The following is a 13,812-nucleotide window of genomic DNA, read 5'->3' on the forward strand; positions in this document are numbered from 1 at the left end:
CACTCTTGGTCTATTCTTTCTTTGACCTTGTTGGAGTTCCACCGTCAGAGTTTCCAGGGTGAGAGTCGAATGGGGCAAGTCGAGTACTGCTCCCCAGTGAATCAGCATATCCAGACCAATGATGCAGGATTCCTGGATCTGGGCCAACCAGAACTCGTGCCTCAGTTCTTGTCCCTGTACTTCCACCAGCAGCTCTTTCCTCCCTTTCATTCCAGCTGTTTCTCCTGTCACAGTGGTGAGCTGGATGTCGGTTGGCAACCAGATCTCTGGGAATGGCCCTGAAGTGCCCGGAAGGAGGCCAGATTGGACCAAAGAGATGGTGGACCCCGTGTCTACTAACGCCCGGCAGGGCTGTCCATCGATGTTGCAACTCAGGTACAGCCCTTTTAACCTTCCTGGGTACCCAACCAGAGTGCACTGTCCGCGGGGAGGGGCAGTGATTTGGAGTGATTGTCCCCTCACAGAACCACTCCTCTGCCGTTTCCCGACGGCTAAGTTCCTCTGTCCTTTGGAGCTGGTGCGGGGCAATGTCGGGCTATGTGACCAGGCTCGTCACACCGATAACAGCGGTCACGCCGAGTGCTTCGACTTCTCCTCACCATAGTGGGCTGAGCTTGAAACACCCCTTCTGTCTCCTCTTCCTCTGCAACATCAGCTTGGCGGGCATGCTGTGGTGGGCTGTGAGCTCGTACAGGATTGGGCCATCGTATTAGGATCCTCTCTGCTTGCTCTGCTTCTTGGAGAGCTTCCATGAGAGTGTGGGGTCTGGCCAGCCGAACATGTTGTCACAGGCGTTCTGGTGTGAGGCCTTGGAGGAAGGCATGGAGTGCTAGTTCATCACATGCCGCCATCGAGAACTGAGGATAACCCCGTTGGGCATGGAACCTCACATCAGTGGCAAAAGTACCCAGACTCACGTCCTCTTTACGGCAGCGGTTGGTCAACTCCTCTCGGCTCTCCTCTGCACACAGGCGTTTGCCAAACCTCCACTCTAACGCTGTCATCAGGGATTTAACATCCCGCTGATCTCTTGGAGCTAGGTCAAGGAGCACTTGCAGGGACGCTCCCTCCAGAGCCAGTGCCAGATGTGTAGCAGTTTCATCATCCTCCCAGTCACTGTGCCATGACGCCAGCCGTACCTGGGCGAGGAAAGGTTCCAAGGGTGTCGCGCCACTGCACTTGGGTAGCTTGGTGGGTGTCTTCGGCCCCGCTGTACGTCATCGCTGGACAGGTATCGAATCTGTCTGGCACAACCTGTCTGCGCCACACTCTGATGTCTGGAGATTTGTTTCCTCATATTTTGATGATGGCGCTGCCTGCCTGAATTCAACCCCCGTCGCCACCAGGGTACAGTGTGGCCTAGGTGTACTGTCCTCATCCACCAGGGGGCCGTCTCTCAACAGAAGTCTTTCGACGGGTTCCCATGTCTCCACTTATGTCTCCACCCAGCAGTCAGCAGTTTTCTTGGATGATCCGTTCCAGTTCTTCTATCTCTCTCTCCATGTTGAGATTGGTCATATCCCACTTCTGACACCAATGTGACATCAAAGGAAATGAGTCACTGGAGAGAGAAGCTTTATTGCACACCTCAAGTGTAAAAAATGGATTGACAATGAGGAGCCGTTTATTAACAACTCTTGCAACCACTTGCTTTTTTCGTTAACAATCTAATGTCAGGCAGGTCAAACTCATGCACCCCCTTCTCTATCATGGTGATGAACAAATACCACCAAATATTGACACCAACAGAACTTGAAGGATAATTAAAGAACAGGTTTCCATTGAAACACAAAAATATAACGTCAAACCATAAGATAACACTGAAGAACTCTATAACTAACACTTAAGGCCCATTACCCATAAGTCTTTGCGGCCCCCCTGAGCAGGCTGCTTGGCTCTGCTACGCCACAATACTCTGCATGTTTTTACCATTCCTTTTCATGATGCCTCTGGAAACTACCAGCTGTACCAGCCCTACTTTCACTTTCCATACAAGCCTTCCACTTTTTTTTTCTTTTCCCCTGTGCACTCAGGGGAAGATGAAGCACTTGAGTTTGCTGGAGTCTTGTATCCCGGCAGTGGCCCGAGCTTTACGATGGATCGAGGGAGATTTGGATGGGATGGGGATGGAGGGAGTAATGGAGATGTAAGGGAGAGAGAAATGTTACTGCTGAGGCACAGCAAATGAGGGCTGTGGAGAGGGAGGGGAGGAGGGACTACAGTGCTGTCCCATTCAGAGGCGTGGATTGACTTTTACCTACAGGAGACCCCCCCTTCCTTTTTCTCTTCCTTCCTCCCAGGCGTGGAGGATTGTCGAACTGTACAGATGAAACTCAGCATCACATTGTTACCTCTTCCTCTGCAACCTGCTCTTCCTCTCTCCTATTTGCACACCAAAATGCTCTCACAGGCAGACATTCAGAGAACTTTCTCTCCCTTGCACCCACTTACATGCTGACGAGCAGGCAGCCAGGAACACACCCCTCTCAGGCGAGCAGCAGCAGTGAGGAGAGCTGTATTTCACCCCTCAGACACCGCAGCAGCAGCATCAGGAGGAGGAGGACGGTTCCAGAAGAAAGCGGTCATCACTGGACATCACACACCAGCCAGCTGAAGGCAAGCATGTCCTCTTTCTCTTGCTTCCTCTTTTTTCCTCCCTTTTTCTATCTTGGTGTGACGCAGCGTTCCTGACCTTCTCTCATCTCACTTCGCTTGCTCAGCGTGTGGAAAAGTGGGAGTGCCATGGAGGACACCCTCACCTGCAGCCAAGCCACATTCTCCCAGGTGTTCGGACGCCAGGGTCAGCTCATGCAAGCCAGTGAGTAGATCCGCCTCCTGACAAATAGACCAAAGAGACTTACCTCCACCCTTGGCTTTTCTTTTTCATTTAGATGATGCTGAAATGTTTTAAACACTCGTGGTCGGCTGCGACCAGTTTGGAGAAAATCAAAGGGTTTATTTTAAGAGCAGAATTACAGGGTTAGTATAATTTTCTGAGGAAGGATCCAATTTATTGCTTTTTTTTCTTTGTTCCTTTAAAGCCTGATTATTGTTGATGTTACTGGTGGTTATGCTGCAAGTCTGAATATTTTAATTTAAAGGAAGGAGGTGCAGGAACTCAGATTTTCAGACAGGACTTGTTAAACTTTGAGCTGAGGCTCAGCTGTATGAAATGAGTTTTGTTTAGTAAGAGCTCTACATAAACTGGAAGCCTTCTTCTGATAAAGTAAGAAAAATCTTAATTTCTTGAATTGTTTGATTTAAATGTTGCATTTTTACTGATGCAACGTACAATATTTACCCTGCAGAGGCTCTCATGGTATAGTGTTCATGCATATACAAATATTTCTAGGAGAAATTGAAATACACATACATCTAAGTGGGAAAAACATATGCAGATAGATTTTTTTTCCAGGATCTAAGCGTGAGCTGCATCCTGATGTAGTGGTAATGGGAGAATTCAGTCCGTACTTTAAATGTTTCCACTCTGTCATAAAGTCAAAGTGCTTCTGCACAAATTAAAGCGAGCCAAAGCAAACATTACCATAAAGCCGTTGTTAGAGCTCCCACAGTTGTATCGGTTTTAATTTCCTGTTTCTCCTCATCACTACCTGGAGAGCAAAAATGTCTGATTGGAGTTTCAAAGCAAGTGTTGTAATCAAAAGCCCATCGTATTGAGGAGCTTATAATGAAAACATGGCTGTCGTTTTCTTCTCCTCTGGTTTGTCTGGTGAGGCTGCAGCAGGACTTATTGTTTGCATGAAGTATTCTAGCTGCCTGGGTTCTTCATGCCTGTCTTTTGTATCAAATCAGCCTTTTATAAATAATGCACGTTGTGTGAATGTTTCTGCAGGCTTGGTCCTGTGTTAAAGGTGTGCAGGGTCCTGGGGCTGGGAGCATTTATCAGAAAATGAAGAGTTTTTTATTTTTGTGGAGTGCTGCTGATCTGTTTGCTGCCTTTTTATCTGTCCAACTATAGACAAGAGCTCTCAGGATTTATGTGCAAAACAAAATCCAAACAGCCACAAGTGCATAAATGTAATGTTTTCATATAGACACAAGGTGAATAGAGTGGGTGAGTCAGTTATGGAGAGAGGATCAGAGAGTAAAGAGCTAAAACGAGAGGGGGTGTGTCAACGCTCTTTGCAACATTCTCAGAAAGTAGATGGATTTTAGGGGTTTGTTTTATTAGAGAGATCCAATATTAAGGCAAGGCAGCTTTATTTATATTGCTGTAGTGGAAAACATTTAATTATGACCAATAAGATGTGATATTCCATACAAATATGAAATACCAATCTGATTGATCTTTGAATGTTTAATCAGAAGATTCTCAGGTTCTTTGCTTATTCAGGGACCATAAACACACTTCGTGTTAATTCAGACAGAGTCAGTATATAGTTCATAAAATGAATTTAATTATTTTTCCTAAACTAACAATTTATACATGACAAGATATGAATAAGGAGATGTGATGTGGTGGATGTGAGGAGTTGTGATGGAAGCTAGATGTTGTAGCAACCGTTCTTTGTATCTGAGAGAAATTGTGAAATCTGGGTGTCAAAGAATTTGTTTGTCATAAATTAGAGAGTTAGTTATTGATAAAGACCTCATCAGACACCAGTATGCAGGCTTACGATACCCTTGTATGAGTTGCTCCTGGCGGTCCGGAGGTTTGCGGTCAGAGTGGTGAGGTCACCGGACGCCGAATCCACAATACTCAGAGTAGCTTCCTCAGAGTTCAGCTTCCCCGGCCATGAGATGCAACCCGGGGTCTGCAGGTTAGGTGTCCAAGGTGGATGTCTGAGTTGAAGTAGCTCTGAAAAGAGCTGTTGTGTCTGTAATCACTTGCAGCATTCCAGAAAGGTTTTGAGTTAAGGTCAAAGGAGATGGTTTCAAAAGAGGCTTCTTTCCCGATTTGTCCAAATTGGGGGGGTCAGCTGGAAACTGAATTAATTGGGAAGTAAATCCTGTTTTAATAAACTATAATTTTTGGCAAATCAGAATGTGCCATGTCTGGAAGGCTTTACCAAAATATTCCTCAGAAAGCCACTCCTCCTTGCAGATACAAAGATGTTTTTAACACTGTGAATGAGAATGTCTTAAAACTCTTATGTGAGGAGCCTATTAACCTTAATCTGTATCTTATTGTAATGTGTATGAGTGTAAACAATGATTAACTTGTTAAATCAAACACAGTGATTTGTGATATATATGGATCATTGTAAGAACAATATTAATTTCAAATTCATTGATTTAAGCACAGATTATTCAAACATTTGATTTAAACATCTTGTTCATTAATCACATATGATTATTTAAATTATAACTATAAAATCATGGACTCTTCACTTACTCAGAGTGAAGAATATTGGCTGGCTTCTAAGCAGAGAATGTAGGGCCTTGGGACAGAGTGTCTATTTGAATGTTTTGTCTTTGTGGAATATCAACACGCACTGAGCAGAACCTTCTGGATTTAGAAGGCCAAATAGAAAGTGGATTTATGCTGTAGATGAAAGGTCACTATGTTGGTCAATGTAGATGGTGAAAATTGACCCTTTTGGTACGTTACATAGCACATTTCAAGCACAGGGGTGATTCATTGTGCTTAGTTACAATTAGCATTAAATGGTACAACAACAAACATGAACACAAATAAAAAATATACACAGAATTTAGAGCTAAAAGGAAATGGCAGAATTAAGGTTCAGCAATTACATCACAGATTACAGTGGAGATGATGCAGCATAAGAAAAAAATCATTCAAAGGCTGATGAGTACATTAGGGTTTTAAGTTTTGTTTTAAACAATACTAGGGTTGGGGCAGATCTGAGGTCCTGGGGGAGCTGATATCCATCTTCACCCTGTTTGGTTCTGACCTGTGGTTCTACCAGCTGATTGTTTCCTAAGGATCTCAGAGTCCTATTGGGTGCATATACAGGAATGAGATAAGACAAGTATTTTGGTTCCATGCCATTGAGTGATTTATAAACTAGTAGGAGCACTTCGAAATTTACAGGTCCTTCTCAAAAAATTTCCATATTGTGATAAAGTTCATTATTGTCTGTAATGTACTGATAAACATTAGACTTTCATATATATTAGATTCATTTCACACATCTGAAGTAGTTCAAGCCTTTTATTGTTTCTAATATTGATGATTTGGGCATACATACAGCTCATGAAAACCCAAAATTCCTATCTCAAAAAATTAGCATATCATGAAAAGTTTCTCTAAATGAGCTATTAACCTAATATCTGAATCAACTAATTAACTCTAAACACCTGCAAAAGATTCCTGAGGCTTTTAAAAACTCCCAGCCTGGTTCATTACTCAAAACCGCAATCATGGGTAAGACTGTCGACCTGACTGTCCAGAAGGCCATCACCCTCAAGCAAGAGGGTAAGACACAGAAAAACATTTCTGAATGAATAGGCGGTTCCCAGAGTGCTGTATCAAGGCTCCTCAGTGGGAAGTCTGTGGGAAGGAAACAGTGTGGCAGAAAAAACTGCACAACGAGAAGAGGTGACCGGACCCTGAGGATGATTGTGGAGAAGGACCGATTCCAGACCTTGGGGGACCTGCGGAAGCAGTAGACTGTCTGGAGTAGAAACATCCAGAGCCACCGTGTACTTGCGTGTGCAGGAAATGGACTACAGGTGCCGCATTCCCCAGGCCAAGCCACTTTTGAACCAGAAACAGCGACAGAAGTGCCTGACCTGGGCTACAGAGAAGCAGCACTGGACTGTTGCTCAGTGGTCCAAAGTACTTTTTTCAGATGAAAGCAAATTTTGCATGTCATTCGGAAATCAAGGTTCCAGAGTCTGGAGGAAGACTGGGCAGAGGGAAATGCCAAAATGCCTGAAGTCCAGTGTCAAGTACCCACAGCCAGTGATGGTCTGGGGTGCCATGTCAGCTGCTGGTGTTGGTCCACTGTGTTTTATCAAGGGCAGGGTCAATGCAGCTAGCTATCAGGAGATTTTGGAGCACTTCATGCTTCCATCTGCTGAAAAGCTTTATGGAGATGAAGATTTCATTTTTCAGCACGACCTGGCACCTGCTCACAGTGCCAAAACCACTGGTAAATGCTTTACTGACCATGGTATTACTGTGCTCAATTGGCCTGCCAACTCTCCTGACCTGAACCCCATAGAGAATCTGTGGGATACTGTGAAGAGAAAGCTGAGCGACGCAAGACCCAACACTCTGGATGAGCTTAAGGCCACTATCGAAGCATCCTGGGCCTCCATAACACCTCAGCAGTGCCACAGGCTGATTGCCTCCATGCCACGCCGCATTGAAGCAGTCATTTCTGCTAAAGGATTCCCGACCAAGTCTTGAGTGCATAACTGAACATAATTATTTGAAGGTTGACTTTTTTTGTATTAAAAACACTTTTCTTTTATTGTTCGGATGAAATATGCTAATTATTTGAGATAGGAATTTTGGGATTTCATGAGCTGTATGACAAAATCATCAATATTAGAAACAATAAAAGGCTTGAACTACTTCAGTTGTGTGTAATGAATCTAATATATATGAAAGTCTCATGTTTATCAGTACATTACAGACAATAATGAACTTCATCACGATATGCTAATTTTTTGAAAAGAACCTGTATTCTGTGGTTTACTGGTAACTATTGTAGGGATCTAAGAACAGGAACAATGTGCTCCGTTCTCATAGTTCTTGATAAGACTCTAGCAGCAGCATTCTGAACAAGCTGCAGTTACTTCACAGCTTTTTTGGGAAGACCAGTTAGGAGACCATTGCAGTAGTCCAACCTACTAGAAATAAAAGCATGAATGATTTTCTCAAAGTCTTTATAAATCATCAGACCAAGAGCAAACAGTCATATATCATGCACTTGATATTGATATGTTTATGTTTTTTCATCAACATGATAAAGTCACTTGAAATGTATTAATTACATTAATTACCCTAATCCTGAACCAACCTCTGTAAGAATGTTAAACTTATGTAATTAGTCCTGTCATCAGAGTCCAGGTGAGCTCAGATTTCAGATTTCAAAACATCCACCCATCTGTTTTCAGCTGCTTATCCGGGTCGGGTGGATAAGGGTCTCACGACAGAGAAGGCTTTTGTTGGGTTAACGTCCAGAAGAGAGTAGAGAACTTCAGTCAGTATAAAATGGGGCCTACGGGCTTGTGTTATTGGTGGAGATAAAGCATCAACGTTGCAGAGCAAATAGAGGCAGTGGAAGAGTCACATTGCGGTTAGCCAATCAGAGACGAAGCGTCAGAATATCATGAATACCAATGAGAAACTCCAAATTTTCTGTACCACCCCCTCCGGCTAACCTCCACCCCGCGAAACAAGACTACCAGAGCCTATTCCTGCAAAAAACAACTCATGAGGCATTCATTCATGCTAGAGACCACTGCAAATGTATAGAAAAAACGAGTAAGTGAGAGGCTTAATTGCAACAAATACACACTTAAACATTTTTCTAAGTTAAAGATAAATCCACGTTTACGTCAGCGTTACGCTGGATTCTTGCTAAGTACATTTTATTGCACCGTGAGGCCAGCAGGGATGTTACACCATCATAAATAACAGAACATGAAAGAATGATAAATGGTTAAAGAAAATCTCCTTTAATACATTTTTAAGGTTCCACCAAAACAGGGATTTATAGCAACATTAAGAATTAAGAATAAAGGATGGTTTGATATCAGAAATGATTACTAATGATTAAAACAGTCTCTCAGAATATTCTGTATCAATCTATAAAAACACAACACAATCCTTTATTAGGATTTATCAGAAGGATATTTATCTATAACTTACTTGTTCATCACTTGTTTCCCAGTTGGTAGATTTGAGTTCAATTATCAACAACCAGCCAAAGGTTTACATGCTGTTAGATCTTTGCATAGTTTTGGAATTATTTAAATTGTTTTATTAATTACAAAAATGTGTCTAAGTTAAAATAGCTGAATGGTCCTCAGAAGTCAAACATTAAACATCCCATTTTCCTCAATCTTCAGCCCAGCCACAGATGAGAGACTGTGGCTCCAGCAAGCCTTTTGATGTTTGAGTGAGAATAAGAATCACATCAGATGCAAGCATCAGACCGAAGGTGCAGGGTGAATAAGTAAGTAAAAACGTGTTTTAAAGTGCTTTGAAGAACCCACTCAAGGTTAAAGTGGTGTTGCCTTTTGACTTTGGATCTAAAAATGAAGCTAAATGATTCCCATCAGGATGGAGACAGGTATATAAAAAGATTAAAAGCTGCTTTTCTAATGGCTGAAAAAAGACGTGGTGAGCTGGAGGGCACTGTCTGCTGGGGACAGAAAGAGCAGGGGGTCAGAATCCAGCAGGCGCAGCTTCAACAACCCATTTTGCTAAGTCCATGCACCAGAATCAATATTGAGTGGATGTTTACATTTCTATAAGACTTTTGTGTGCCCATTTTCAATTAAAGAGTAGGTTTTGGAAAAGAGCCAATTATTATTTTATGAAAACAAAATAATCAACAGCTGCTTTTTGCTGATGTAAAGGCATACAATAAAACTTTTTCAAATTTTTAAATCATTTTCTTGAGCCAGTAACGTCTTGAGCCTCTACAGGAATAATGAAATGTCACTCAGACCCCCACTACCCTTTGTGGCCAGAATATCACACTTGCAACTTCAGAGTAACGGGCCGGTCCATGTCATTGTTAGTAAACGTTTAGCTGACATGCTAATACTGCAGTCTGCTTAGATTAAGGTGTTTAAAAACATGATCGCTCAGCAAGGAGAAGAGTTTCACTTTCAGTTTAACAACACTGAATTAACAACGGACTCTAGCGTGTGCTAAAAGCAACAAATAAACCTGCACTGTTTCCCTTTAACAGGTGATTTATGTTTAATTGAGGTTAAAGCAACTTCCTAATTCGGTTTAAAGATATCCAGATTTATTATTTCTTCTGCAGGAGAGTGTCACTGATGCTAGCAGAGGCTGATTTACGTTCGCCACAAGCCTCGAGTACTAAATCCACACAGACATCCCCCCTGAATCCAGACTAGGGATCTATCCACTAAACGCAGATGAATGAGTCAGAGCAGTGTAAGTATGCCTTCATACCAGATGACCCCCACAGGGGAAATGCTCACATGCAGCAATGACCAAAATGAAAGTCCTGTGCACATATAAACACACGTATGTTAGCCGGTTTAGAGTCAAGGTCTCAGAGCACACGACCAACCCTCCCGCTCACACGTGGGTAGAATTCTTCTGCATTGCAGTTGTGTGCAGCCAGTTTAGTGTAGTGTGAGAAAAAGTGCACAGACAGGGTATTCCTCTGAATGTTTCCATCCTGGAAGCTGGAATTTTGTAAAATAAGGTTTCAGTTCATAGAATAAATGTTTCTCAATCAGATTTTATTCGGGGTTTACTATGTGAGAACATTTATAGGCCAGTAGATTCAACATTCGTCTTGAGATGCTTCTATTCTGCAGAGGAAACCTAATTAAAAGTCGTCAATTTGAGAAAGTAAAGATTAGAACCATGTTTTGAAATGTGTTGAGCATAAATATGACTCGTTCCCACTTTGATTCAGCACATTTAGTCCGTGTTTCATCATGGAAAGCCTCAAAAGAGCTTGGTCCGATGTGTGTGTGTACTATCAGCCTAGTGCAAATTCTGTTTAATCGGGTCATGGCTGCCCAGATTTATGGTGGTGTCAGTTAGGAGGAACGTCTGGTAGAAAAATGAATAATTTTACAATAACTGATGTCTGATTTTCAGTCACTTTTGAATAATTCCTTTGTTGTATTTTTGTAAAGCCTAGTCTTATTGTTAAAACTTTAATTTTCCCATGATAAAAATGGCAGAAGCCTTTTTGTGTTTGAGAGCACTTCTGAGCTCATTACCTCCTTGCAGTCCTGGGTGGCTCAGCTTTTAATTTCTGCAACACTTTTCCCAACTTTTCACCCTTAAACTTGCGGCAACAAAAGATTTTTGAGGCTTAGCAACTATGAGAGAAAAATATACTTGTTCTATCACTGCGTTTGCACAAATCCCTGCAAGCTCAGCCTCTGCTCCTTTGTGCCTAAACGGCAGTTCCCCAAGAGCACGGTAGTCTCTGTCCTGCTCCGGTGGACCACAGTGATGTGAGAACAGGTTTCTGGCGCACAGAACACGTCCACTACTCAGAAGCTATAAATCTGAATGTTGTCATCCTCCCTCTTGTGTGGAGTCATCCGCATGTCTCTGCTAAGGGAGGTCAAGGAGCTGGATTATAGCCAGTGTTGTCATCCCTACAGGACTCAAGGGTCCCTAGCTGTCGACTGATAATACTTTAATTCAGGGGGAGGTGAATCTTTGACAGGACTGACACTGCAGGTGTGCTATCAAATCCCATTAGAAAGAAAGGTTTATACCAGATACATTTTAAATAGGTTGTAGTCCTTTTTCTTCAGTTTCTGTCACTGCTAAGCCAAAAATATTCAGTTAGCAAACATCTGCAGTGCTGCTGAATTTATTTTATGTGCTTCTTAAATTGCTTTATATAATCTGTCTTGCATAATTTATCCAACTGATGGTGCAAGAGGTCCAAGAGGGAATGAAAATACTTGGTCAATCAATTAAAGTCTAATTTAGATCCTCTTTGTCTCCTTATTGGATTTGATCATCTTTTATGTGCCACTAAATCCTTGTTGACAACAGCAGCCTCCACAGTCAGATCAGCTGCATAATTCCCGATAAACCAAATTAACCCGTTAAAGCTTGAGATACAAAAAAAAATCCTAAAATCAAAGATCAATTTCACTGAGAAATTGCTATTTACTTATTTTTCAAATAGTGACTCTGAGTTTCACATGCAGGCTAAATGTCGAAAAGCCACTCAGATCTATGTCACTCTGAAAATTTGCATTCGTGGACTCGTCTGTCTTGGCTCACAACAGGGAAGGCTGTTGTTGATTTGGCATCCAGGAGAGAGCAGAGCACGTCCTGGGCAGTAGAAGCTAACTGTTAGCATTAGCAGCTCCACAGCACAGCAGAACTCCTTCAGGCTTGTGTCATTTGTGGAGATAAAAGATCAAACTTGCAGAGAGAATGGAGGCAGTGGTAGTCACACTGTTAACCAATTACAGGTGAGGTGTTAAAATATAATGAACGATCATGAGTAAGACTCCAACTCCTGCCATTTTCTGACACCCTCTCCAAATTTATGAAACAGGAATGCCAGAGCTTTTTTTTCCACAGAACGACTCATAGCAAATGTATTGAAAAAACTAGTCCCCTTACAGCTCAAGAGAAGATCAGAAGAACTTTATTAAATAATCAAATAACTTTGTTAGTCCAAATAATCATGTAAAGCTCAATGTTAAATCAATCTGTGAAATGACAATATTAATTACTTGATATTATAATACTGTAATCAGTAGTTTTGTGTAAGAATGAACTTGGTACAGAAGCACTAGACTGATCACGCGTAATGTTAAAACCACATGACACATTCCTTTTTCTCTCCAATCAGAGCTTTCCTTTCTGACACGTGGCGAGGTCTGTGCGATGTTTATTTAGGTGTCAAATTCTGATTCGACTATAAATCAAAACATCCGAATTATAAAACTAATTCCCACGTCACCCTTAACTCAGTTCAACGTTCTCTAGTTTTGAGCCGGCCACTCGTAACTTTTTAACCACAAAGAACCTTGATAAGCTGGAAAATAAAACCGGTTGCAAGCTACAACTGATGCAACGCTCCTTCAGAGTAAAAGCTGAACTCACTAACCCTTCAGGGTCCCGGTGATGCTGTCAATCATCTGTCGCTTACCTGGAGGCAATCCCAAGACTAGTCTGTCATACCATACGCTGTTTCACCGGCTCTGGTACCAAAGGAGGGTCCAAGGACCTGACATTCTGGATCTACAACGGAGGTCTCCGCAAGGGTAGAACGGCAAGATAGCGTCTGAATGTGGTTTTTGAAACTCCAACTGTAGTTTAGAGCAACAACATTTGCTCCCACACAGAACTAATGCTTCTTTGGGAACAAGAGTTCTGCCATTCCTTACACCATCCATCTTGCCTCATTCACACTTAGATCCATTCATCACATATTGTTTAGAGTTAGTTAGCCTTGTTTTAAATTGTTCAGAAATAAATCTTCTTAAACTTTAAAACTTCTCTCTCTCTCTCTCTCTCTCTCTCTCTCTCTCTCTCTCTCTCTCTCTCTCTCTCTCTCTCTCTCTCTCTCTCTCTCTCTCTCTCTCTCTCTCTCTCTCTCTCCCTCTCTCTCTCTCTCTCTCTCTCTCTCTCTTGACTCTGGGTTATTATGAAGTGTTACCTAATCCCTGCAATAAAAAGTTCTGTTTCTTCTGTTTGAGGTGATACTCAAAGATCCATCAAATTGATTTCATATTTTCTATGGAATCTCACCTTTGATGGTTTCCTACGTAAGATGTAACTATTGGATTACTACAGTTTACTACTGACATGTTAATCACAGAGTAGCAAGATCGATAACTAGGCAAGAGGAAAACGGTTATTTTGTAATAATTTTGCCACACAGTTGTGGAGATTCTAAGAAGTGTGTAGTTTTTGAACAGATGAAGAAAGTTCTTTCTCCCATTCACAAAATAAAGTTCTCCCTCCCTTTTGAACAATTAATCGTAACTGACGCTTGCTCAGAGGTTTAATCTCATAGAGCTGATGAGCATTACGAGTTAATTATAACCACCAGAACTTTTTAGGACCTAAAACAATCCACAGATATCACTGCTTGGTGTATTTAAACGTCTTCATTTTATTTTTAGCCTGAAAAATGCCTCATTTGTTTGCAAGGAGGCGGCGGACCA

General features: G+C 42.0%; 1 protein-coding gene across 3 annotated transcripts in view; it reads left to right on the top strand.

The window, feature by feature from the left end:
- The first annotated feature begins 2,338 nt into the window (after positions 1 to 2,338).
- Positions 2,339 to 13,812, top strand: part of kaznb (kazrin, periplakin interacting protein b) — a 155,999-nt gene continuing 144,525 nt past the window's right edge. For 2 of the 3 annotated variants that reach the window (XR_008558964.2, XM_054730140.2), the window contains exons 1-2: positions 2,339 to 2,616; positions 2,721 to 2,818. Coding sequence is in view for 2 of the 3 variants with exons in the window: in XM_054730140.2 (XP_054586115.2) it covers positions 2,743 to 2,818 (76 nt within the window). In the remaining variant the exon portion in view is untranslated. The remainder of the gene's footprint in view (positions 2,617 to 2,720; positions 2,819 to 13,812) is intronic. The other variant, XM_015959008.3, reaches the window with a different exon arrangement.

The sequence above is a fragment of the Nothobranchius furzeri genome, chromosome 3, assembly GCF_043380555.1.
Source record: "Nothobranchius furzeri strain GRZ-AD chromosome 3, NfurGRZ-RIMD1, whole genome shotgun sequence".
Taxonomy (NCBI): Eukaryota; Metazoa; Chordata; class Actinopteri; order Cyprinodontiformes; family Nothobranchiidae; genus Nothobranchius; species Nothobranchius furzeri.